At 52.9% G+C, this 23,127-nt stretch overlaps 10 protein-coding genes and 1 non-coding gene across 11 annotated transcripts; 4 read left to right on the top strand and 7 right to left on the bottom strand.

Annotated features, from left to right (window-relative positions):
- Nucleotides 1-2,797: 2,797 nt before the first annotated feature.
- Nucleotides 2,798-6,615, bottom strand: QC764_500530 (uncharacterized protein). Its single transcript, XM_062947319.1, has 3 exons — nt 5,709-6,615; nt 5,057-5,643; nt 2,798-4,981 (listed from the first exon to the last, which is right to left on the bottom strand). The coding sequence occupies exons 1-3, from the start codon at nt 6,477-6,479 to the stop codon at nt 4,816-4,818; spliced, it is 1,524 nt and encodes a 507-aa protein (XP_062798658.1). The 5' UTR covers nt 6,480-6,615; the 3' UTR covers nt 2,798-4,815.
- Nucleotides 2,814-4,523, top strand: QC764_500520 (uncharacterized protein; the record flags this gene model as incomplete). The annotated part of the gene is made up of 1 exon (XM_062947318.1): nt 2,814-4,523. One exon carries the CDS (start codon nt 2,814-2,816, stop codon nt 4,521-4,523), a length of 1,710 nt encoding a protein of 569 aa, XP_062798659.1.
- A 378-nt stretch (nt 6,616-6,993) lies between the features above and the next one.
- Nucleotides 6,994-10,307, top strand: QC764_500540 (uncharacterized protein). Its single transcript, XM_062947320.1, has 4 exons — nt 6,994-8,395; nt 8,456-8,847; nt 8,906-9,982; nt 10,067-10,307. The coding sequence occupies exons 1-3, from the start codon at nt 7,845-7,847 to the stop codon at nt 9,907-9,909; spliced, it is 1,947 nt and encodes a 648-aa protein (XP_062798657.1). The 5' UTR covers nt 6,994-7,844; the 3' UTR covers nt 9,910-9,982; nt 10,067-10,307.
- Nucleotides 7,333-13,655, bottom strand: QC764_500550 (uncharacterized protein). The gene is made up of 2 exons (XM_062947321.1): nt 12,864-13,655; nt 7,333-12,806 (listed from the first exon to the last, which is right to left on the bottom strand). The coding sequence occupies exons 1-2, from the start codon at nt 13,574-13,576 to the stop codon at nt 10,103-10,105; spliced, it is 3,417 nt and encodes a 1,138-aa protein (XP_062798656.1). The 5' UTR covers nt 13,577-13,655; the 3' UTR covers nt 7,333-10,102.
- A 427-nt stretch (nt 13,656-14,082) lies between these two features.
- On the bottom strand, nt 14,083-14,868 carry QC764_500560 (uncharacterized protein; the record flags this gene model as incomplete). The annotated part of the gene is made up of 1 exon (XM_062947322.1): nt 14,083-14,868. The coding sequence occupies one exon, from the start codon at nt 14,866-14,868 to the stop codon at nt 14,083-14,085; it is 786 nt and encodes a 261-aa protein (XP_062798655.1).
- Nucleotides 14,869-17,221: 2,353 nt separating this feature from the next.
- QC764_500570 (uncharacterized protein) lies at nt 17,222-17,875 on the bottom strand (the record flags this gene model as incomplete). The annotated part of the gene is made up of 1 exon (XM_062947323.1): nt 17,222-17,875. One exon carries the CDS (start codon nt 17,873-17,875, stop codon nt 17,222-17,224), a length of 654 nt encoding a protein of 217 aa, XP_062798654.1.
- Nucleotides 17,876-18,043: 168 nt separating this feature from the next.
- QC764_0075350 (uncharacterized protein) lies at nt 18,044-19,750 on the top strand (the record flags this gene model as incomplete). Its single annotated transcript, XM_062940698.1, has 2 exons — nt 18,044-19,039; nt 19,272-19,750. The coding sequence occupies exons 1-2, from the start codon at nt 19,006-19,008 to the stop codon at nt 19,748-19,750; spliced, it is 513 nt and encodes a 170-aa protein (XP_062798653.1). The 5' UTR covers nt 18,044-19,005.
- QC764_0075360 lies at nt 18,913-19,048 on the bottom strand. Its single transcript has one exon. It is a non-coding gene; the product is annotated as a tRNA-Ala (tRNA).
- Nucleotides 19,292-19,756, bottom strand: QC764_0075340 (uncharacterized protein; the record flags this gene model as incomplete). Its single annotated transcript, XM_062940697.1, has 1 exon — nt 19,292-19,756. The coding sequence occupies one exon, from the start codon at nt 19,754-19,756 to the stop codon at nt 19,292-19,294; it is 465 nt and encodes a 154-aa protein (XP_062798652.1).
- A 1,025-nt stretch (nt 19,757-20,781) lies between these two features.
- QC764_0075320 (uncharacterized protein) lies at nt 20,782-22,941 on the bottom strand (the record flags this gene model as incomplete). Its single annotated transcript, XM_062940696.1, has 2 exons — nt 20,782-22,655; nt 22,768-22,941. 2 exons carry the CDS (start codon nt 22,939-22,941, stop codon nt 22,638-22,640), a joined length of 192 nt encoding a protein of 63 aa, XP_062798650.1. The 3' UTR covers nt 20,782-22,637.
- Nucleotides 20,955-22,209, top strand: NOP1_2 (Small subunit processome complex component; the record flags this gene model as incomplete). Its single annotated transcript, XM_062947324.1, has 3 exons — nt 20,955-21,060; nt 21,120-21,726; nt 21,782-22,209. The coding sequence occupies 3 exons, from the start codon at nt 20,955-20,957 to the stop codon at nt 21,990-21,992; spliced, it is 924 nt and encodes a 307-aa protein (XP_062798651.1). The 3' UTR covers nt 21,993-22,209.
- Nucleotides 22,942-23,127: the final 186 nt, after the last annotated feature.

Genomic DNA, 23,127 nt, shown 5'->3' with positions numbered 1-23,127 from the left:
CCAGGAAAGAGATGTATGGAGATTCGATGAAGGTCCGGAGGCCTGACAGGCGAGTGTCAGAGCAATCACGACCGACCGTTGGTTCGATGCCAGGACTTACGTATGCGCTCCTTCTCAGACATGTTTTGGGATAGGGCAGCTTCCTAGCCCGACAATCACCCTCCTGCGGAGACACTGTCCACGACCATTTTCTCATGGATCATCGCAACTCAATCTTATACTCACCATCGACATTCCATGTCCGAAAGTATTTTCACGAGCCTCATCAGGTCCGAAAAGCCCGCAGCTAAACGCCACCCGCCAGCATGGACACTACGTACCTCCACAGGCTTCGCTTAGGCCTTGTCCTGGCCTCGGTCACGCTTCCATACTTTTGCTCCTCCCTGGATAGAGCATTCATCGGCACGATGCTGCCGGACATTACCGACCACTTCAGGTCTCTTTCGGACATTGGGATGTACGGGGTCGCATAGGAAGCTTCTTTGAAAGGCTAACCGAACTTCATTGCATATTACAATGCTGTGGTGCATGGACTTGCCGCTTTTCTGGGTCCGATGCTCGCAGGAGCGCTGGCAACCAAGAACAATCGGCGGTGGTGCTTTGCTGTTAATGATTTGATTGGTGTATTGGGAATTATTGGGGTGCTTGCGTTCTTCCACACTGGGGATCCAAAACCAGGATCGCTGGGACGGCTGGAACAACTTTCGATGGTGGATATATCAGACATATTCCACCGTTCCCTGGCGATATGATCCTTCTCGACCTGGCTCTGTATCTCGGGGATCGGCATGGCCTGGTTTTCTCGTGGCATTTTCAACATGATGAGTACATGTTTCGCGGCTATGAGATGCGCCATGCTATTGTTTGTTTTTGAAGACTTGGCGGTCTTCAGGTTGAGAGCAAAGAATCGCACTCCCTCCGGCAGTCTCCATGTGTTCTTCATGTCTGGGAGTGTTGCAGTTTTGCAGTATTATGTAAGTTCCCATAATCTTCCACTCTAATACTTCACTAACAGCCTGACCTCGTAGCTTTCTTTCTGGCTTCAAGTCATAATTATCAAACAGCGTTGGAAACCAGGAATGTCGATTCTTCCATTCACACTAATAACTGCTTTCTCCTTTACATGCTTTACTCGTGCGGTTGGTCAACAAGAAGGCACTCCGTTATCCATTCGCGTCATGCATGTTGTGGTTACAGGGTTGTTTGGGATTTCGTTCACGACCATGTTTGCGCCCTTGACCGCAGAAACACAGCGAATTGCACCCCAGATTGTCCTTGGTTTAGGCGCTGGGATGGGCTCATCTTTGGATCCCAATATCATTTCACGGGCAAGCCTTGGTTCAGCAGATTCGACGGAGGCAACAGTGGCGATTATGTTTTCTGCATGGCCTCGGCGCAGCTATAGAACTACCGGTTGCCCATCACCTTTTGATGGCGCACATGTCCAAGCTGTGGAAGGTGGAACACCCGGAAATTCTGGCGGAATATTTGGAGCTAGATTGCACGGCATTGGGCGAGCGACTTCCTCTGATTCTCTGGAAAAATGGGGCTAAGGGTGTTGTACGGATAGTCAATGACGGCGGTGAGATGATCAGCGAGGTTGTGCGGGGATACAACGAAGGTATCATGAAGATGTTTCTAGCGGCTGTGTGCTTTGCAGCAGCGGCCCTCCTCTGTTCACTGAGTGTGGGTTATAGCGATGTCAAGGGAAAACGACGGCAGGAGAAGGATGGCAAGAGACAGACGTGTAAGAGCGAAGAGGGCTGTGGGTTGAGACTTGGCAATGTGTGAAATAGCAGGCAAACCCATAGGATGATAAAAACAGTTGTGTTGTTGATGGTATATATTGGGCATGGTGATTCAGGTCTCTGGGACCGACGAACCGGGAAAGTGGGGCCTGCCCCCGGAGCAGGGCATCCGGAGAGGCGGATCATCATCGGACTGTGGGTTGATGACTGGGTCAACGAAGAGAAGACGCCTGGGCAGAGGCAAACCGTCGACGCGAGAAAATCGGCATGTTAGTAAGAGAAAACACGCTTTTGTCCATGGAAGTACGTGCACAGCATGACAGTTCGAGGCTCGAATGTTTTACAATGTGGCGGGTGCTGTCAGCTGTGGGGCCCGAACAGACACCTGCCAAGAGGTGAGTTCGTCAGCATCACGAGATCTTGGCGTTATCAGTACACCCCTCCTGCCCACGCTATTCCCGTCGCACACAAGCTCGAATCTCGATGGATCTGCACGTTTACTCAGGCCTCGCAGGCGCGCTTACCGCCGGGTGTCCCCGCGGTTACATTTGAACCAGCACATCGAGACTGTGGTCTGATCAAGCCAGAACGTCTACGTTTGATTAGCCCCTGGGTCGGGCCGACCGTCCAACGTCCTGCCTAAACGACATCGGACGCATGGAAGCTGATGATGATCATGATGGACAGGCGCTTACACGATAGCAGTTCTTCGTATCGACGCCTTTCACGCCACAGATGCCCAGAGCCGCAACGTCGCCGTTGCAGACTGGACGTGGGGTGGTCGAGATAAGCTTTTTCGGTGGCTCTGGCCACTGTCAAGTACCGCCGGGAATCCACATCAACGGAAGCAGTGGGCACAGTGCCGTCGCCGGCTTCGCCAACATCACTTGAATGCGGCAACGCGAAGCAGTCGAGACCATCTGATCAAAAAGAGATAAAGAAAGGTCAGCAGCCCATCGCCTTCAACACGGTCGCTATCATGCCTTCGCAAGCTTCTTTAGCATCGTTTCCAAGAGACATTCTCTTCTTGGTTCCACAACAACATTACACACTTCACACATAACCATGTCGTCACTACCAACAAAGTACACTGTTGGAGATTACCTTGCCGAACGTCTCGCCCAGATTGGCATTCGCCATCACTTTGTCGTGCCGGGTGACTACAACCTCGTCCTCCTCGACAAACTACAAGCCAACCCCAATCTCACAGAGGTGGGCTGTGCCAATGAGCTCAACTGCTCGCTGGCCGCTGAAGGGTATGCCCGTGCCAACGGCGTCTCGGCATGCGTCGTCACCTTCAGCGTCGGCGCCCTTTCCGCCTTCAATGGTACCGGCAGTGCCTACGCCGAGAACCTGCCACTGATTCTCATCAGCGGCTCACCAAACACCAATGACGCCAGCCAATTCCACCTCCTCCACCACACCCTCGGTACGACCGACTACAGCTACCAGCTTGAGATGGCAAAGAAAATCACCTGCTGCGCAGTTGCCGTCGCCCGAGCACACGAAGCCCCTAGGCTGATCGATCGTGCCATCCGCCATGCCCTCCTAGCCCGCAAGCCATGCTACATCGAGATCCCAACGAACCTTTCTGGAGCCGAGTGTGTTCGTCCTGGACCCATCAGCGCCGTCACCGATCCCGTCACAAGCGACAAGGCCGCCCTCGCGGCAGCTGCCAATTGCGCTTCCGAGTACCTCTCCGGGAAGCTCAAGCCTGTCATCCTCGTGGGTCCAAAGCTCCGTCGTGCAGGCGATGGCGCTGAACAGGCTCTTATCAAGCTCGCTGAAGCCATGGGCTGTGCCGTTGCTGTCCAACCCGCAGCCAAGGGCATGTTCCCAGAGGACCACAAACAGTTCGTGGGTATCTTCTGGGGCACCGTCAGCACTGACGCGGCAGACTCCATTGTCCACTGGGCCGATGCTCTTCTATGTGTCGGCACCGCCTTCACCGATTACAGCACAGTAGGGTGGACAGCCATGCCCGACATTCCCCTCATGGCCGCCGAGATGGACCATGTCACTTTCCCCGGCGCCCACTTTAGCCGCGTCCGCCTTGGGGAATTCCTTTCCCACTTGGCTACGACAGTCAAGTTCAACAACTCCACCATGATCGAGTATAACCGTCTCAAGCCTGACCCAGTGCTTGTCCGCACGGCCACCCCAAGCGACGAGCTCACCCGCAAGGAGATCTCGAGACAAATACAGGCCCTTCTCGACTCCAAGACCACCCTGTTTGTCGAAACAGGCGACAGCTGGTTCAACGGCGTTCAGCTCAAGCTTCCACCAGGTGCCCTATTCGAGATTGAGATGGCGTGGGGTCACATCGGCTGGTCTATCCCCGCTGCTTTTGGGTATGCCCTCCGTCACCCGGACAGGAAGATCATCGTCATGGTGGGTGATGGATCGTTCCAGGTCACTGCTCAAGAGGTATCACAGATGGTGAGGTTCAATCTCCCCATCACCATCGTCTTGATCAACAACCGGGGGTACACGATCGAAGTGGAGATTCACGATGGCAGCTACAACAAGATCAAGAATTGGAACTATGCGCTGCTGGTGCAGGCTTTCAACGGGGAGGATGGCAATGCAAAGGGGCTCACGGCCAAGACGGCGGGAGAGTTGCAGGATGCGATCAAGGCTGCGGAGGAGAACACAAAAGGCCCGACGTTGATTGAGTGCTCGATTGATCAGGATGATTGCAGTCGGGAGTTGATTACCTGGGGGCACTTCGTGGCTGCGGCTAATGCGAGACCTCCCAGATTGCCTGGTGTCTAGGGTTGGGGAGGTTGGGTGGCTGTGGGGGGTGATGGTACGAATAATGGGGCTGTTTCTTTGGGTTGTTGAGATTTCTTTTCGGTGTTTGGGTATCGGTTTGGGTGTTGGTTTCGGATGATACATTGAACTTGACGTCACAGACATCCCGGTTGACATACATCTAGATGTAGATGATAGATGGCCGATCAGCATAGATTTGGATAAAATTACTTCGTTTCATTACCTACCTTTTGCCCTCTTCCCCGGAAATGCAAGTCTCCTATCCAACTGCACCATGGTAACTTGCCACCTGTTACTCAACCACCACCCTCACCCCCTTACTCCCCAACCGTGGACTCGACACCCCAAAGTCACACTCAAACTTGACGTCCGACTCGTCAGTCTTGTACAACCTCATCTGGGGACCCCCAGGACGGAAGAGCACCGCTAGCATGATATACATATCGGCATATGCCAAACTATCACACCACCTGCCTGTCAGCAACTCACACCACTCCTCTATTCTCTATCTGGTAGGTAGGCAAAAGACTCACTTCTTGCCCAAACACGCCCTACTCCCCTTGCTAAAAGGGTTCAAATTCCTGTCCATCGTTTTGTCGTACTCCCCCAACCACCTCTCTGGTTCAAACCCCCATGGATTAGGATAAACCTCTTGGTCGTAGTGCATGGGGTACATGGGCACAGAGATTGACGTCCCTTTTGGTATCACCCACGACTTGTACTCTATCTCGTCGTTAGGGAAGTATTTGGCCGCGTGTCGGGTTGCGCCTATGCCTAACCTCAAGGATTCTTTGATACAGGCGCTCAGGTAAGGGAGTTTTTCCAGGTCGGACCAGCGGGGGGTTGTGGTTGGGTAGCTGCGCATGAGAGAGGTGAGCTCGCTTTGGAGATGGTGGAGTTTGGAGGGGGAGGAGAGGAGGTAATAAGAGGTTATGGTCAGCATTCTCATTGTGGTTATGCCGCCTGCGGCGAGGATGACCGAGGCTTCGGTTGCGAGGCGGGAGCGGGTTTTTTGGGAGGGGGGGAGGTCGGAGGAGAGGATTGTTTGGATTAGTTTGCGGGAGGTGGTGAGTTTGGAGTCGGGGGAGGAGAGGGCAGTGTCGACGATGGATTCGGTGTACTAGAAAGGGGAGTGTCAGTGGTTGGAATGATGGATGGGGACAGGAGGGAAGGGGGGAAGGGTACGCTTTTTAGCAGGGCGTAGGCCGCCCCCTCGGGATGGAGCTTAGCTACGACGGCGGTTGGGAGGAGGTTGAGCATCCTTGGGAGAATAGGGAAGTTGAACAGCAGCGGTGTTTGCGGTCCGAGGCCCTCGAGGAGTTTATGCCAGCTTGGGGAAAAGTCCTTGTCTTCTAGCAGACCAATGCTCTTGCCGAAGCAAGTCTCGGACACAGCGTCGTCAACAAAGGCGGAAAACGCCCGGTTGAGGCTAATCACATTCCCGGTCCCCTTTGCCTTGTTGAACAGCTCCTCTACCCGCTTCGCGAACGTCCAGATGTTTTCCTGGGCAAGGTCAATCGCCCGTCGAGAAAGCAAGGGCTCAAGGGGCTTCCGCCGCATCTTGTGCAAGCTGTGGTCTTCGGTGAACCCGTGTGACTCTCCGAATCCGAGGGCAGCTCGTTGCCGAACGTCGATGTTGGTGTGCCTGACAGAGCCGGAGACGTTAAGGACAGAGTAGAACTCTGCGTCGTTGATGGAGATTTCCCAAGGGTTGATTCGGACAATGGGGCCGTACTTGCCGTGGAGGTCCTTGATTTTGAAGTGGCCTTTGGCCCATGTAACGAGCTCGTAGTAGGATTGGTACCATCCTGTTGCTGCTGCGAGTTTGGGGCCGGGGAATCGGGATAGGGGGGAGAGGAATAGGCGGAAGATGGCTAGCCATATGCCGTAGAAACAGTAGATGGCCAGCAAGGAGGGCACCAAGGACCACGGGGTCATGGGGATGTTGGACGCCATGTTTGCTGATTGAGCCGATCATGTTTCTCCTTCTGGGCCTCTGCCCCTCCTCTTTATTCTGGCCGGACATCTCAACAGCCGCCCCTGCCCCCCCCCCCCCCCACACCAGACCCGACTGACCTCATTTGGGTAGGTGGGCAGAATTCGGGGATAGGAGGAGCTCCAAGGTAAGCCATTGGGCCCAAGATGACATGCTATGTTCTTGGCGCTTTGCTTTTGTCGTGAGGGCGGGGTTGGCCAACTTGCCTGGCTAGACCACCAAGGCGGAACAAGCCCTTATCGTCTCGTGCTAAGATGATTCCTGTCTAGTGATGGTATATGGCGGAGAGAGATTGACAAGTTCACCCACTATGGCACCTTAAGCGACACCGACCCTTCCCGCAGCGCACACCACTAGAACTCTAACGTCGGCCGACCAACGGACGTGCTCCCCACCATCTCCGTGCCGTCCCGCAGTTCTGGGCTATGACTACAGCAAACCTACGTCCAACAACAAGCTTTCCAGATTAGTTCTTCTGGTAGGATTTATTGCTGGATAAATTAGCAACGACATCTTAGGTAGCATTGTCGCGACTTGACAACCTCTCTCCCACCCACCCAACGACATGGAATCAATTTATAGAACAATAAATGGCTTCCCCGTCACGGGATTCAGTGCAATTTGGAGAAGGGATCGTCTCCCTGCAAGCACAAAGCCCGGGAATGAGCTCCAGCCTCAACTCACACCTCCATCCAGCCCTTGCTGATTAAGGGTGACGAAAGCTGCAAGAGGTGGCCATCCAACCGTCGAATGAGGTGCATATGCAGACGTGGCGAGCCAGGACCAGGGCAAAAGGAACGTGGTTGGAAGAGGGGAAAGAGACAAATTATCCTTGCGAATTGTACCCTTGCTGCATGTGCAGAAGGATGGGAGACTTTCCAGAGCTTCCCCGGATAGAGCACCGGAGCTGGATCACAGCCTGGGTTTCCCTTCTGGGAGCATTCTGGATTGTGATCCTAGCCCCCAACCTCTCACCTCCGGGGCTAAAACAACAACCGCACAGGGCCAATCCGGTGACGGACAAGGATGCTATGTTCTGTAGTTCATCACAACCAAGAATGCAACCCCCTTCCTGAAGAGGTTTCTGCCACGAGGGAAGTCTTCCGAGACAAGCCCAACACATCCCATCCCCTGATCAAATATTCCTGCCGCCAATGCATGCCTGTCTCTACCAACATATGCAGTCAGCTGGAGTTTGTTGGCTGCACGTAACTTGGTACCTAGCTCTCATAACAAAAATTCGTACAAATGCCCTCCCACTGCCCACCATTCCACAGCCATAGACAGCAGCACAGCACCCAAGTTCTCGCGTGGTTAACGTCCCAATGATGCACGCTGCCCTCCTCTTCTCCCTCCTCGGTCTCGCCGCGGCCGGCAGTCCCAAACCCGCTAAACAAACCAAAGTCCTCTTCCCTTACGAAAAAACCGTCCTGACCCCCTCCTCCATCCGCTCTTTTCCCTCCCTCTCCTTCGGCGACGTATCCAAACCTGTCCATTCCAAGCCCAAATGCCGCACCTTTCCCGGGACATCTGACTGGCCTTCGGTCACGGAATGGTCCAAGTTCGGCAACTTCCTCAACGGCTCACTGCTTCGACCCGAGCCAGCACAGGCGGCGTGCTACCCTGGCCCGCTGCAAAACCAGACACGTTGCCAGTGGCTCGTCACCCAAGCAGGACAGACACACTTCTGGCTTGATGAGCCGCTGACGACGCTGACGGAGTGGCCTCAGGGGAGCACGTGCGTGTTGAGTGCTAACGCCACGGGGGAGTGTGAGAGGGGTGGGTGGCCAGAGTATGTGGTTAATGTGACGAGCGTGAGGGATGTGCAGGCTGCGGTAAACTTTGCGAGGAATAAGAACTTGAGGGTGGTGATCAAGTTAGTGGTCTTGCGGTGATGATGAGGATGGGGTAGTATATCGCTGACCAAAGTGCGTAGAAATACCGGCCATGACTTTGGTGGACGGTCGATGGGTGCTGGGTCATTGAGTATTTGGGTACATAACCTCAAGACCTTCGAATATCTGCCTAGCTTCACGATGGGCAAGTACACCGGTCCTGCGGCGCATGTCGGGGCTGGGATTGAGTCTTTTGAGTTGTTCAACCACATGTTCAAGAGCAATATCTCACTTGTTGGACCGGGCTGGGGGACGGTTGGTGCTGTGGGGGGTTGGGTATCTGTTGCTGGGCATGGGACGTTGACGTCCAAGTATGGGCTTGGGGCGGACCAGGTCTTGTCAATCAATGTTGTTACTGCCGACGGACAGTTTCTGACGGTCGATCCGTTCAACCATGATGATTTGTGGTTTGCGTTGCGGGGTGGTGGTGGCAGTAAGTCTTCGTGAAATGGCTTCTTGGGAGATCCTATGTATGCTGACACACTGAACAGGCACCTGGGGCGTCATCACCTCCGTCGTGGTCAAAGCCTACCCTCCCATCAACACTGTCACCGTCCCCCTCAACTTCGGCAACATCGGCTTCCCAAGCAACTCCACCGACGGCACCTACCCCCTCCCCATCAGAGTCGCCACAGGCCAACCTCCCCCCAACACCAACTTCATGAATAACAAACCAGACCAGTTCTGGGAAGGCGTCAAGATCTCCTACCACTACTGCCTCAAAGTCCAAGAGCTCGGCGGCTACTGCTTCAGCTACATCTTCCCCCTCGGTAACAATAGCTTCGCCTTTACCTCCAACCAAATCATCCCCAACATCACCGCCTCCGAAGCCATTGCCGCCCTTCAACCCCTATACACTCAACTCAACGCCCTCTCCATCCCCGTCTCCCTCCCCTCATCAGGCCAAATCCTCCCAACCCTCTACGCCGGCAACGGCCAAAGAACGGGCTCCTCCAACCCAGCCAACACCCGCTACCGCTCCCGCCTCTTTCCTCGCAAGAACCTCGTCGACCCCGCCCTGTGGAACAAGACTTTCGCCGCCATCCGCTCGGGCGTTGAAGAAGGCGGTCTCGTCTTTCACGGCTGGGGTTACGCCCCAACATGCAAAAAGGCTGGGTATCCCGGGTGTGAGAACAGTGCTGTCCACCCCGCCTGGAGGGAGACTGTTCTCCCTGCTGCGCTCATGGAGGTTATCCCTGCTAGGTGGACGGCTGCTCAGGCAAAGGTGAATGATGAGCACACATATAAATACACCGATGTGTTCAAGCAGTTGACGTCCGGGGCGGGGTCGTATATGAATGAGGGGGATCCGGCGGAGAAGAATTGGCAGGATAGCTTTTTCGGAGTGAATTATAAGAAACTATTGAAGATCAAGGGGAAGAGGGATCCGTGGGGGTTGTTTTGGGCGCAGACGACGGTGGGGAGTGAGGAGTGGAGGGTTGCGACGGCGGATGGGTACCCTGCTGGGCAGAATGGGAGGTTGTGTCGTGTTTGAGATGGGGGAGGGTAGAGCTAGCTGAGCTCATGGCTATTGTAGGTAGCTGAAAAATACCATCATGGTCAAGTCTGTGAGTGCTGTTGTGCGAGATGTCATTCAGATGAATACATTCTTGTGGCGTAATGACAGAACCAGGCTCCTAATACCTTGACAGCATATCCGAGAGCCCAAAGTTTCGGTGAAGGGGGCTCTAGATCTCATCCTCTTCTTCTCTCAACGTTTCAACCGGTACGATACTTCCTTCAAACTTGGAAATTCCATCGTGGTGCCCAAACCTCACTTGCTTTTTGTCTCCCGTCTCAGGCTTCACCCGATCAACCACAACCATTCGACCTTGGACCGCCAATGTCAGTAGGTTGGACAAGGACAAGAGCCTGACCAGGTCATCATATCGGTGTTTCTCCGCATATTGGAGCATTTCGACACTGTGAACCTGAAACTCTCGGTATGCAAGGAGTTTTCCCACAATCCTGGTAGTACCTTTTCCAAGCGCACTCCAGAGAAGCGCATGAGGGTCATGGTAGCGATGCTGAAAGGCCAGAGCTCCGTCATTGGCCAAGATAACGTCCACCATTTGCTCTTGGTCCGTCTCGACTGCCCACCATAACAGTTTTCCCATTTCCCAAAGATCCTCCCTGATGGACTTGTGTTTCATCAGGGCCTGCAATACATCTGCATGTCCGTTGATTACGGCGTACCAAAGTGCTGTGTGTCCGTCATGATCTCTGACAGTCGGATCTTCCCAGAGCAGCAATCTGACAGCAGCGTTAACATGTCCATTCTCGGCAGCTCGGGAAAGCGCGTTCTGGCCAAAATCGTCTGCGATGGTCATCTGCCTCCCCATACTGCCAGGGTCAATCACTGTTTGGATCAGCGCCAAGGACCCAATCACAGAATCGTACCCCCGGTCTGCTGCCAACCATAGAAGATTGCGGCCACCCATGTACTTGGCGTGTATGTCCGCCTTCTTCTTCTCCCATAAGACCGGGGGAAGGCTGGCGCAATTCTCTAAGACCGATCGAAGGAGTAAGCGCTGGCAGCTCAACGGATTCGGACTGCAATCATGCTTGATGAGAGTCCGTACTGTCGAGTCGTGATTTTTGACTGCAGCAGCCCAGACAACGTCTTGATTCGACTTACTGCTGAGATCGAAAGTGTGCCTGCCCTCGCCCCACGACAAAAGCTCTAGAATAATTTCTTTCGATCCCTGCTCCGCAGCCAGCAGCAGCAGCATACGAAACCTCTCGGCATCCACTTCAAGAGCCGTCTCTTCTAACTTGAGGAGTGGTGAAAGTGTGTCAGCTCTGTCGCAGTTTTGAACCGACCATAGCAGTGCCGGCCAAACTATTGCTCCATGCTCAAGCAGTTTCTGGACCACCATGTCTTTATCCCAGATTACTGCGGCCAAGAGGGCAGTCCTGCCGTTCGCATATATCTCATTCACATCAGCGCCCTGGTCAAGAAGCCGCTGCAGAAGCTCGTAGCAGCCTTCTTGGATGGCATAAGCCAGTGGTGTCATATCCTGGGGTGGGTTGTATTTTGTTGAAGTTAAAGGAGCGGAACTTTCCACGGAAATCAGAAGCCTGACCAGATTTTCAAGCCGATGGTCAAGAAACGAGTCATCGCCGGCTGTTACATCCCCTTTTTCAATGGGTAGCCTGATTTTCCGAAGCCATTTATTGCGCCCGTCGTGGTGTTCATCCAGACATCCTTCAAGGTATGTTCGATTCAAGCTCACCTTGAATCTCTTCGATTCCAGTTTGCTCTTTTCGTTTTTTAACTTCTCCACCTCTATTGCAGAGATGTGGTCCTCGGCATTCAATGACTTCTTTGACGCTTCCAGCTTCTCAATTTGCTTATTGAGCTCGGTCAGCATGTCGCGTGTTTTGTTTAGCTGTTTTTCTCTGGCTTCAAGCTCGTTACCTTTCCGAGCCAAGCGCTGATTGAGGCAGTCTTCGTGCTCCAAGGCGCTCAGAAACCTGTCTGGCAATCTGACCCTCGACAGCTGCTGAGTCAAATCGATTGTGGTATCAGGGGGTGAGACAATCTCCGACATCACAACAGAAATCCTTGGGTGACCACTTAGCGAATCGGAGCTTCGCCACAAAGCGGCACCGATGTGCTGAGATACGTTGCTGGCTTGCTTTCGGATGAAGATGCTCTTCCATAACAATTGCGCATTGTCTGCGATCTCTTTCAAGGTGGTGAAACATGAACAAATTGCAAGGGCGCAAGTCAGTCTGCCTTGTACGTCATCAGGGTGTCGTGTGATAGTCAATATGAGAATGAAGTCGGGTAGCAGGTGACTCTCGTTACCGTGTCGTTGTAACCGTACCCAGGTCCGGTCTACAGCATCGGCGGAATCAAAGTCGGGGTCTACGTGGATCAGTTTGTTGTGTAAACGCCCTGGAGGATATACCTCAAGGACCTTGAGTAAACAACCTGATGTCCTGAGTCGGATCGACCAGCTCGGTTTCGACAACCTCGATATCTCTTGATCCCGAAACATCTGAATGTGAATCGATTGGCTAACGCTTCTGGAATCCGTCGTTTGCTTAGGGAATATCCTGGCGCTGTAGCTGTGGGGTCGAAAGTAATAGTCTCCAGAGGTGCTGTGCTGAAGAGGGATGCCAACGACATGCTCGCTTGTGTGATCTTTTGTTCCACAATTCAAAAGCCCGTAGGTACCGCCCTCTTGAGCTGTGTAGGTGATTGTTGTAATACAGAGGAATCCGCTTTCGATGACGAACTTGTTTGACGGAGAGCTGTGGGAGCCATGAGAGACGATAGCCCCACAGTACTCATAGTCCTTCGGAGACTCGGCGAGAGCCCCTGCGGATGCCCTAATTGTGTCCTGTGACTGTTCCTTGGTAGGATGTTCATAGCTTAGACCCCTACTGATAGGTTAGCTCAGGTCAAACACGAGCTTTGCACCTGTTTGCTGTTCTCACCAGGCAAATATGGAATCGTCGCGCAGCTTAAGCATGATTTCGCGTTGAAGCCGAGCGAAAGCATGATCATCACCGTAGATAATCGGCAGCGAAACGTCAAACAGTCCAAGGAGACAGTAAGCCATGTCCTCTTTGCGCTTGGTGGTTCGCTTTGATGCCCAAGAGAATCGCTGAGCGACGCTTGCCCGGTAAAAATCACCATCTCCATACAGGAAGCCTTCGGGTATCCCAGTGGCGTGCTCAATCGACACTGCAAGGTCTTCTCGGGATCCGAGAAAGGTCCAATCCGAACCATACAGACTCAGCTCCTGAGGTGCCAGGAGCTCTTGAAGCGTCCATCCTCGCCGAAACCAGCGGCTGTTCGAGAGGCGAGTGTTTGGTGTAGCATCGGCAAGGTATACGTAGCAAATCACAGCATCGCGATACCACTTGAACATCGAGTTGATTGCCTCGCTCAGCTCAACATGGTCGGACTTGTTGATGCAACAGGTATCGATCCAAACGTAACCAAGCCCGTGGAGCTGGGCCTGTTTACAGCAGCCATCGAGTTTGAAGACGCCCAGTGTTCCAGGCTTGAGGAGTCCGTCAATGATATCGCGAAAAGAAAGCTCCTCGTCGTCGTTGCCCCAAGTATGAGACAATATGGCGTAGGGTGGAATGTTGTCTGCCGAAAAAGTCTCGAGTTTTTTTGTTGCTACGTTGACAAGATACATGACGACTGCAATTGTGTTGCCATCTGCTCTGGTGGCTAGGTAGACGACTGTCAGTAACTTCGTCGGGCCGCCACAGAAGTGGAAGAGCGTGTGAGGGGATGGTGGCCTCTGTGGGCGGGGTCCATCATCGTAGCAAGCGTTGTGAGTGGTTGCTCACTCTGGCACCTATTGGTGGCATCGGATCCCATACCTGCACCTGCAGGCTGCGCGGCACATCATGATCGGAACAACCTCATTTAACAGTTTTTGTTGGAATTAATAAGAAAATATATTCTAGGAGTTCCCAGTCCCTATACCCATTTCAAACTCCTATACGCCCGCTGATGACAAGAACGCTAATGAAACCATTTCCAGACAAGTACGAAATTCCAAACCATACCCTCCTCCCTTCCGAACCGATGCTACGCTCCTTCTGATGCGATGTTTGATCATGAAATCGTCATTGTCGTCGTTCTCACGCCCAGCCGTCGTCGCCAACAATCCGACCAGCACCTAGACACAATAATCTAGATCGAATCAGGCGACATGAAACCCTGTAACGTACTCTCCACCGGCGTCAACGGCTGCGCACCTGGCGAATTCCCCATCGACGGCGACCCCATCTGCTCGGTACCATTCCCTCCCGTAGCAAACCCAGGCTCCATTCTTGGCCTCCCAAGCATCATCGTTGGATCCAGAAACTGACCTTGCTGTTGCTGTTGCTGCTGTTGTTGTTGTTGTTGCTGAGCATGTTGCTCAGCCGCCTGCTGCTGAAGCTGCTGTTGGAACTGAAGCTGGTGGGGATGCGACCATGCAATTCCTTGTGGCTGGGCAGCATAACCTGGAGGGTACGATCCAACCATGCGAGCTGGCACTCCCGGCATCATCGGCGCAAAACCGTGTCCTGGATGTGGTGTTCCTGGTTGACGGAGGCCAAACACATTCTGTACCTGCGGCATGGATGACGGGTGAATTGCTGCGCCCATTGGCATGCCCCGAGGTGGAAGGGCGTTCATGGGTGGCGAGGTTGGCAGTCCCATCTGTGGGGGCGCACAAAGATCCTCAATAATCGGCCCATTGGCAAAGTTGGCTGCCCACAGAGCGTTTGGAGACATGGCTTGCTGTTGCTGGAGTATTGGCGAAGCGCCCATGGCATTTGGGTTCGGGCTGCCACCGAACATCTGTTGCTGTGGGTATCCCATCGGGATCATGCCTGGCATCTGGGCTGGGGTTGGTACAGGTCCGAGACCAAACGGCTGGAACTGAGCAGCGGTATATGCAGACTGCTGCGGTACATATCGTGAGCGGTTCATAATATTGCTGGATTGGTGTTGTTGAATTACAGTCTTGGCTCTGGCAGGGATAATGAAGATCTGGAGATCTGAAGCTGTCTTGGCTGGGTTATGGCTGGTTCAAGGCGAGTACGTCAGGTCTACCGACGGCGTTGAGGGTCCGAATGGAGTCAAAAACAGATTGCGAAGGGAGTGATCGTCGAGTATTCGGATGGTGGGTACGTACAGACACTTATATTTGTGTCGAAAGTATGGGTGTACTACAGGTCGACCGTGATCCGGACCAAGGTGCCAGACTATGACTGAACGGTCAAATACGGGGCTCTCTCAATGACGTGTACCGTGGTTTGTTTTGGTCTCGGTCCCGGTGGACCGGTCCGGGCGGAGTCAGCTCGGAGTGCACCGAGGGCTTTGCACAGGGTAAAAGAGCTATCTCCGGGCTGTGTCGGTCACATTCCCAGCATTTGCCCGTCAGTTGAGTAGACCGCTTGATGTTTGAAGCCCACTCGTCTACCTGTTTCAGACTCTGGTCAAGGGGGACAGTGACTTGCGCCTGGATCCGGCTTGCTGGGCCGATGCCAACCCCGGCCCGCTCCACCATTACTGCGGCACGGAGGTAAACATCGACCCATTCGGCAGCTGCCGGACCGCCCAACGAGAGTGTCTAAGAATGGGATCACAGGTAAGACTTGGACCCCAACGAGGTACACAAAAATCCCCGCCACACGGGTAAGGGGTGTGGTGTCCACAGTTGGGACCGAACAATGCAACAATGCAGCTCACAAAGTACAGATCCCCTGAAACAATTGACAATGCAGCCAAAAACGGACGTCCTTCTGTTGGCCTTGCCCATCAACCAAAACATCAACCCATTGTGTGCTAACCCACAAGTCATATTTAGATGCTTCATAACCACTCAGACGCCATGTTGCAGCAGATCCACCCGGAGCAACGCTTACACTGCGCCATCACGAAAAATCGCCAACTTGAGCTTACCCTTCTTTTCTCTATCACACACAATGGGGCTTCGCCAAGTGCTACGAAAGCTATCACCACGAAACCGAAAGCCAAAGTTCCAAAAGATTGTCTGGCCTCCCGAAGAAAATGGCAAGACTGAAACCCGTCGTCCACCAACAAGAGGGAAGCAATTGGCGCCTTGGGGATTCACAGCGCCTACGATGGATGCAAGGGGAATGCCATCTCCTCTGCCAGTGACCATGAAGGTCCGGTCGAATACATCTTTCAACTCTCACGCCCCCCTTCTCACACCGAACCGTCTTGCTTTCCCATGATTCTTGTTTCCCTCTTCCTGGTTCTTGGGGCTGTCATAGACACACCGCATCCATTCCTTGCGGTTACTATCCAACTCCCGTACTCCAACCAATACGATATCAGTTACCTATTGCAATCAATTCAAAATGCCGCATCCCATCCACCCATCGAAATGTTCTTTCATGTCACATAAATACCGGCGCTTGGCACTCTTTGAGCCTCTACACACGTCATCGCACAAAATCACACTTGTGAGCCCACGAGCTCTCTGTGCCGCGTTTTACTTTTCAAACCTTGCACCAACTGCTTCCAAATTCCCCGACCCATTCCACATGTGCTAACCGAGGCCGGTTTTGTTGGCCCAAGGCCCGCAGTCTTGGTACTTGGTGGCTAGCCCTGCTTCAGGGGCGCACGGAATGACTGCCAACGAGGATGTTACCCTTCACCAGAGAGCACCGGGTTTTGCTGTATTTTGAACATAGAGATGAATCATGTCAAAATAAGAATTCTGGGTTCGAATTTGGATTGGTACTACCAAAGTAAGACGAGAAGTATCACTTCCCATACAGGGCTGGAATTAGGTTAGTAAGGTGTGTGCTTGGGTACAGCGTCGGAGACAGTGAAGAGGCATGATTTCGTTGATTAGTACAACCTCTCATGTCTTAAGACATAGTTTGGCTGAATACTACTGCCGTATTTCCACTGCCAAGAGTCTCAGTACTGGATGTTGGATTCGAGAGGTCAGTTAAGGGAACACCAGAAACACGGCACCGGGATGGTACCATCTCAACTCACAGCAATACTTGCAAAATAGAGAATGGCAAAGCACCGTAGAATAATAATTCAAGTCCATACGAACGTCAAGATTGAACAACGAAGTAAAACGCCCCAGTCAAAAAGACCATTACCTATGCCCATCAAACACCCAAATACCCAAAAAGCCCCTTTTCTCACCCAAAGCCCTGTTCCCATCCCAACCATCTAACCATAATGCATCCTAACCTAACCCAAAAAGCAGTGCACCAATTCCCTTACCTGCCAAAAGCCAACCGACCCAAACCCCCTTGAACAAAGAAAACTCAGCAAACAGCCCGCCTCAAGATCAAGCAGTAAACTTCACCATCCTCTCCTCAATCTGCAACTGCACATGCCTAGGCAAACTGCTCATCGGCGTCCAATTTGGGACATAATGCGGCCCCCGATTCATATACACCCTCGCCCTGTCCACCGACCGCGACGAGTTCGGGGGATAATACGGCGTCCGCCTGCTCGATCTCACAACAGGGACTACACCCCCATCCGCTCCTCCATAACCACCATCCAGTTCCATAGCTGATGAGCTCGATGACACTGACGAGGATGATGAGCTCCTCGAGTGAGATCTCCGACGACCACTGTGGCGGTCACGTCTTGGGCTTGGTGACGAGGGGGGTGACAGGGAGGAGGAGAAAAGGTCTGGGGAGAGAGCTGGCGACTGGAAGCTGTTGAGAGAGGAGTACTGATGGGTTGACTTGACTGGGGTTGAGGGAGGGGAGGGGAGGTCGAAGTGATCTAGCAAAGACCCGCCGTCGGAGGGGACCAGGGTCGAGGTGCTCGAGGTGAGGGAGGGGGGCCCGTGGTGGGAGGGTTTGGTGTACGAGGGAGAATCGTATACGATGTCTTCCATTTCGTCCATCTTGGGAGAGGACCGCAGTTTCTGGGGTTTGCGGAGGGTGCGGTCCGGGAGGGACAGGCGGTGGGAGTGGAAGGAGGACATTTTGAGAGGGAGGTTGTTTGTCGATGTGTGCTGGCACAGCCACGAAAATGTGTTGGTGGTGATAATGTTGTGCAATGCAAAAGGATTCGGTATTTGCTGACGATGACGCAACAGTGCACTGTGATCAACAGCAGCCACACACGATAAGAACGTAATGCACACCAGGGCAAAAATTCTTGATAAGAAAATAAAGGACAAAAGGAAGAAAAGGCCGTGGTCGACTGCAACGATGTAGTTCAAGCCGAATGTCAACACCTCGAGGTCATATCCAGCGGCGACCACTGACCTGGGCTATCTCTTATGTCTCAGCTACCCGTCGGCGGATGATCACCACAGCCGAATAATGACACTCATAAAATAACTCTACAATAGCGGTCATCCGTCCTGGGCCCATCTTCAAACCCTCAGACCCTGCAGTGCTATTGCACCTTTCCCATTCAAAACAGGCCCGGGGACCTGTTTCGGGGGGGTTAAAATTAGGGTCACCCGCCCGTTTGGGTCGCTGCTCTCATGAGCCCTGCGGCGCTAATTGTTGTCCTTAACAAAAACCATCAAATCAGATCCCCGGAATTCGACCAACAAGAGCTGCTTCCGACGTTTCGTTTTGGAGAAACCCCAGCGGCGCAGGCTGGCGCATTTTGCCATGCAGATGCATTGTCTACCCCGGACTTTTTGTTGACAAAGGGCTGAAACGGGGAGCGGGCCGTTTTATGAGTGGCTTGTTGGCCAGCTTTTTGAGGCTTGGGGTGAGATGTAATTTCATGCGGGAAGCGAGTGACGTGCAGATGGATGATCTTCAGTGGATCTGGGCCTGAAACGACCTGTTTAAAGATGGGAATGTCAACTTCTGTGCCTGATCCCAAGGTCTGTACCTTGTTGGAAGTTTTGGTGCGTGTCGTTGTTGGCTTGTGATCAATGTCATGAGTGCAATGTCTTGGCCAAGCAACGTGGGGTCATCAGACCAACTTGAGCCCTGAGATGTTGAGTAGCAATCATATAAGCTGCAAGAGTAATAACACAAACAACAACAAAAGACAGGGCGTGTGGTTTAGTGGTACGACGTCTCATTTGCAAACAATGTTCTCTCACTGAAGCTGTTGCAAGACAGATGGAAGGGTTTGAATGAGACAATGCTCTATGTGAAGGTCCCAGGTTCGAACCCCGGTACGTCCATTTTTTATTTTCTAACACATGCAATAACCACTAGTATGTTTACCCATACACTCATTTGATGTGTATGTTGCAACTTGCGAGTGTTGTCCTTTATCTGATTCATAGTGACTTCTCAGGTCCATACATGTAGCTAAACAAAGAAGATCCCAGTCCAGTATGAATGATCTCTCCGCAAACGCGCAAGATGTGACAGCTCAGAATCAACGAACTCGGTCCCAGACAGTTGGGACCTCCCTTGATGATTTAGGAGGCCCTGACTCCAGCAACAGGGCAAACAGCCCCAGCACTAGCATGGCTCACGTCAGGGTGCCCATGCAGCTTCCCCTTGTGGTGGTCAACCCTCGCCTTGGTCACCGGGCAGATAGCATCGCCTGCCTTGCCCTCAGTGGAAGGGTGATCGGGAGGGAGAACCGTGGTGGCGGTTCCTACGACAGGGCAGACCTGATCATCCATTTGCTGGCTCTTGGGCTCGTTGACGAGCTTGCCCGTCAAGACGGGGCAGGCATTCGCATCGTCGTGGTTGTGCTCGGCGGAGAGTCCGGGGTGGGGAACTTGAGGATGCTTGTGAAGGTTGTGGTGGTGGTCCGTTGTAGCACCGACGACAGGGCAGGTCTGGCCTGGCTTGTTCAGATCGATGTCTGGGTGCGAAGGGGGCAGAGTGGTGTTGGTGGTTCCAACGACGGGGCAGTTCATTGTGGTTGAAGACATGTTGGAGGTGCTGTAGGTATTGATGGTTTGGATAGATCTGAAGTTTAAAGTTGAAGTAGTGTCGGGGATCTCAAATCGAGATGGGATCGTGGATCAAGTTCCTTGGTGGCTTGCTGTTGTTGTTTGAGGGTGAAACAGAGGCTGCAGGTGGCAGAAGGTAAATAGGTGACTGCCCTGTCCCCTTTCAGTTCATTGTTGGCCAGTCAGGCCGCCCGCTGGGGCGGAGTGCAATGCTTCTTTCGAAGCTTTGATGGAGCTCAAAGGCGTAAGACCTGTGGATGGTATGACGTAGTGGGGACACATGCAGTCCAGGCTATCACACTCCAGCCAATCACTGCTTGGTCAGAAAGTTTAGCGAGGGCCGCTGTGGGGCGGATGGAGCCACAAATTACCAGAAGCTAGCTGTTCTCACCAATCATGCTGATGCTGTTGGTCAGATTTATCTCGAAACAGCTTGGAGCTGCCAGCGAGCTTGGCATTCAGTTGAACATCTGTTAAACATGGGAGAAGGCTCAGCATCATGAAACCACTGGCTTCGAAGTTGCTGGTCCATGCGAGAACATTGAATGCTTCAGGTGTCACGTTCAAGCAAGCTACCTACCTACCAGGAGATCGGCATTACCCCGCCAAAAGCCAGTTCTCGGACTTTGTCGCTTCAACACGGCAAAGACACCTTGATCTTCAGCAGAGTCAAGCTTTCAAGCATGCGGCCGAACTCTTCTTCGGTGAAGCACACCCCAGCTCCCACTGCCATTGGATATTGCATGCAGAAACATTGGTCTTGCATTTCTCCCATTATCAAATCGGATTCCTTCAACCCCCTCAATGCCCTTGTTGTTTTGCACAAGTGGGCAGCCACGGGCCGTTGAATCTTGAACTCCGTGACTCTTTCCCCGCATCCATACGGGCAGGTACTTGCTCACAAGGTAGGTCATTGCGGGGTTGTTGAGGTACCTGTTGCCTGAAACTCCAACCACAGGACAAATAGATGACGTCGCTCTTACATCGGGAGCTTGCGTGGTGCACCAGATGACCGAACCGTTGGGGGGAGGCGAATGCTTCGCGTCCTGGCCGTGTTCTTGGGCTTTATTATGGCCATCAGCTGTTGTCTAGAACAACAATTGGACTTTTCTTCTCTATCACTTAACAAAGTGTGTTGTCTCGATATCAACACCCGGTTTACTCGCTATCCATCAAGATGATCCACCACGATCAAGTTGCGGAAATGCTCTACGGCTATGTTGGCGCTGCAGCTGCCAAGCCGACGCATACAGACAGTCCCGGTCCCATTCCCACTGTTATCCGTAGGTCCCTCTTCTCTAGACCACAAACCACATCTGGAACTAACACCTTCATCGCACAGCAACACCCCCACAGTTTCAAGAAATCGGCGAGACAGGCCACCGGACGTTATGGGTTGTCTTTGCCCTGATGGTCCTCTCCTCGGGCTTCTTCGCCTTCATGTCATGGAACGTCCCCATCTCCAAGCGACTCTACCATGTCATTACCACCCTGATCACCATTACCGCCTCCCTCAGCTACTTCGCCATGGCCTCTGGCCACGCCACGAGCTTCAGCTGCACCCCTGCCAAGGACCACCATAAGCACGTGCCCGACGTTGGATACACTGAATGCCGTCAGGTGTTTTGGGGGAGATATGTTGACTGGGCCATCACCACGCCGCTGCTCCTGCTGGACCTGTCCTTGTTGGCCGGTATTGATGGTGCTCACACCCTCATGGCTGTTATTGCTGATGTGATTATGGTGTTGAGCGGACTGTTCGCCTCGCAGGGTGAGACAGCTACTCAGAGGTGGGGATGGTATGCCATTGGGTGTGTGTCGTACCTGTTTGTTATTTGGCATGTGGCTCTCCATGGTGCTCGGACTGTGACTGCCAAGGGGAGGGGTGTGACGAGGCTGTTTAGCTCTTTGGCGCTGTTTACGTTTGTGTTGTGGACCGCTTATCCCATGTGAGTCTACCCTACGACTGGGATTGTGAAATTTGTTGCTGACTGATGGAAATAGTGTTTGGGGCATTGCTGACGGCGCTCATCGCACTACTGTTGATACCGAGATCTTGATCTACGCTGTTCTTGACATCCTCGCCAAGCCTGTCTTTGGTCTCTGGCTTCTCTTCAGCCACCGCTCGTTGGCTGAGACCAATGTTGATGTGGGTGGATGGTGGTCCCATGGATTGGGCGCTGAGGGGAGAATCAGGATCGGTGATGAGGAGTAAGATGGGGAGATGAATCGTTGTTATTGAATGAGAGGATGGGAGGAACGAAGGATGTAATACAGGATGATATTATTGTGATGGGTAGCGTTATTTTCTTTTCGGGACAAAGGCTAGGTCTGCATGCTTCGGTTACTGCAATGTCAAAAAGTTATCATTGAACAATCCACTGATAAATCCGCATCCTTTACACGGCGAATAGCCGTTGATTGCCCCCTATCCTAGCGGCGTTGACCACCTTGTCGTGATCAAGCCTAAGCATCCTTGTCACCTCCATGAGTCTACATTGCTGAAGGTCTTCAACAACTCCAACACCCTCTCCATGATGCCATTCACAACGTCAAAAACGACAAGGACGTTTTCCCTCTCGGCTGCTACCAAACGACCGGCCGGCGCGTCTGCGGGTGACACAACCGCGGTTTGCTCATGGCCTCCGCGAGCATCACCAGTCGCTTGCAAGAGCGAGGAAGCTAGGCGTTTGTTCGCGATATGATTCGTTTTTGAGCGGGGACAAAAGCACTAGCGAGCGCCAAAACATATGGAAAAGTGGTGATGAATAACTCGATAAAGATGGAAGTGTAGGGCAAGAATTGGGCATGATCCCACCGGAGCTAATTCCCAAGTCTATCAAGGTATTTTTAGTTAGCTCTAGTACAATTCCAGGCCCTGGAATAGACTAGAAATTAGGTAGAATAGGCCTAACTCTTGTGTAGGTAGGGAGAAAGCACTAATGATTGTGTTGTGTGGGTCTGGAAAAGGGTGGGTTTAAAGGACTTACCTCGTTGATGAGTTCGGAGAGGTCGTTGAGGAGGTCGAGGGCTTGGTTGTGGATGTTGATGGGGGAGGTGGTGTTGGAGGTGGTGTTGGTGGCGGTGATGCGGGTGGTGGTGGCTTGTTGGAGTTGGTGGAGGGAGGAGAGGGCTTTGCTGAGGGCGGTTGTGAGGTAGTCCATTGTGAGGGCTTTGGTTGTGGGAAAAGTCGTGAGATGGGGGTTTGTGACGGGCAAAGTCGCGGGATGGGGGTTTGTGATGGGTTGTAGATGTTCGAGGATGAAGAGTTGGTAGTTGGAATCTAAGCGGTATGTTACTCTGGTGGCGAGGAATTGTAGTTGAAAAGGGTGTGTGGTTGTTGAGGAGGG

The sequence above is a fragment of the Podospora pseudoanserina genome, chromosome 5, assembly GCF_035222485.1.
Source record: "Podospora pseudoanserina strain CBS 124.78 chromosome 5, whole genome shotgun sequence".
Taxonomy (NCBI): Eukaryota; Fungi; Ascomycota; class Sordariomycetes; order Sordariales; family Podosporaceae; genus Podospora; species Podospora pseudoanserina.
Note: the sequence above shows the minus strand (reverse complement) of the source record. Positions and strands in the feature narration are given on the sequence as shown.

Coding starts and splice junctions, on each gene's coding strand:
- QC764_500540 (XM_062947320.1), top strand. CDS start 7,845: ATGATGCACGCTGCCCTCCTCTTCTCCCTCCTCGGTCTCGCCGCGGCC. Junction 8,396..8,455: donor AACTTGAGGGTGGTGATCAA/GTTAGTGGTCTT, acceptor CAAAGTGCGTAG/AAATACCGGCCATGACTTTG. Junction 8,848..8,905: donor GTTGCGGGGTGGTGGTGGCA/GTAAGTCTTCGT, acceptor CACACTGAACAG/GCACCTGGGGCGTCATCACC.
- QC764_500550 (XM_062947321.1), bottom strand. CDS start 13,576: ATGTATCTTGTCAACGTAGCAACAAAAAAACTCGAGACTTTTTCGGCA. Junction 12,807..12,863: donor GACGATTCCATATTTGCCTG/GTGAGAACAGCA, acceptor ACCTATCAGTAG/GGGTCTAAGCTATGAACATC.
- QC764_500530 (XM_062947319.1), bottom strand. CDS start 6,479: ATGGCGTCCAACATCCCCATGACCCCGTGGTCCTTGGTGCCCTCCTTG. Junction 5,644..5,708: donor CCTACGCCCTGCTAAAAAGC/GTACCCTTCCCC, acceptor TCCCCTTTCTAG/TACACCGAATCCATCGTCGA. Junction 4,982..5,056: donor AGGGCGTGTTTGGGCAAGAA/GTGAGTCTTTTG, acceptor GTGGTGTGATAG/TTTGGCATATGCCGATATGT.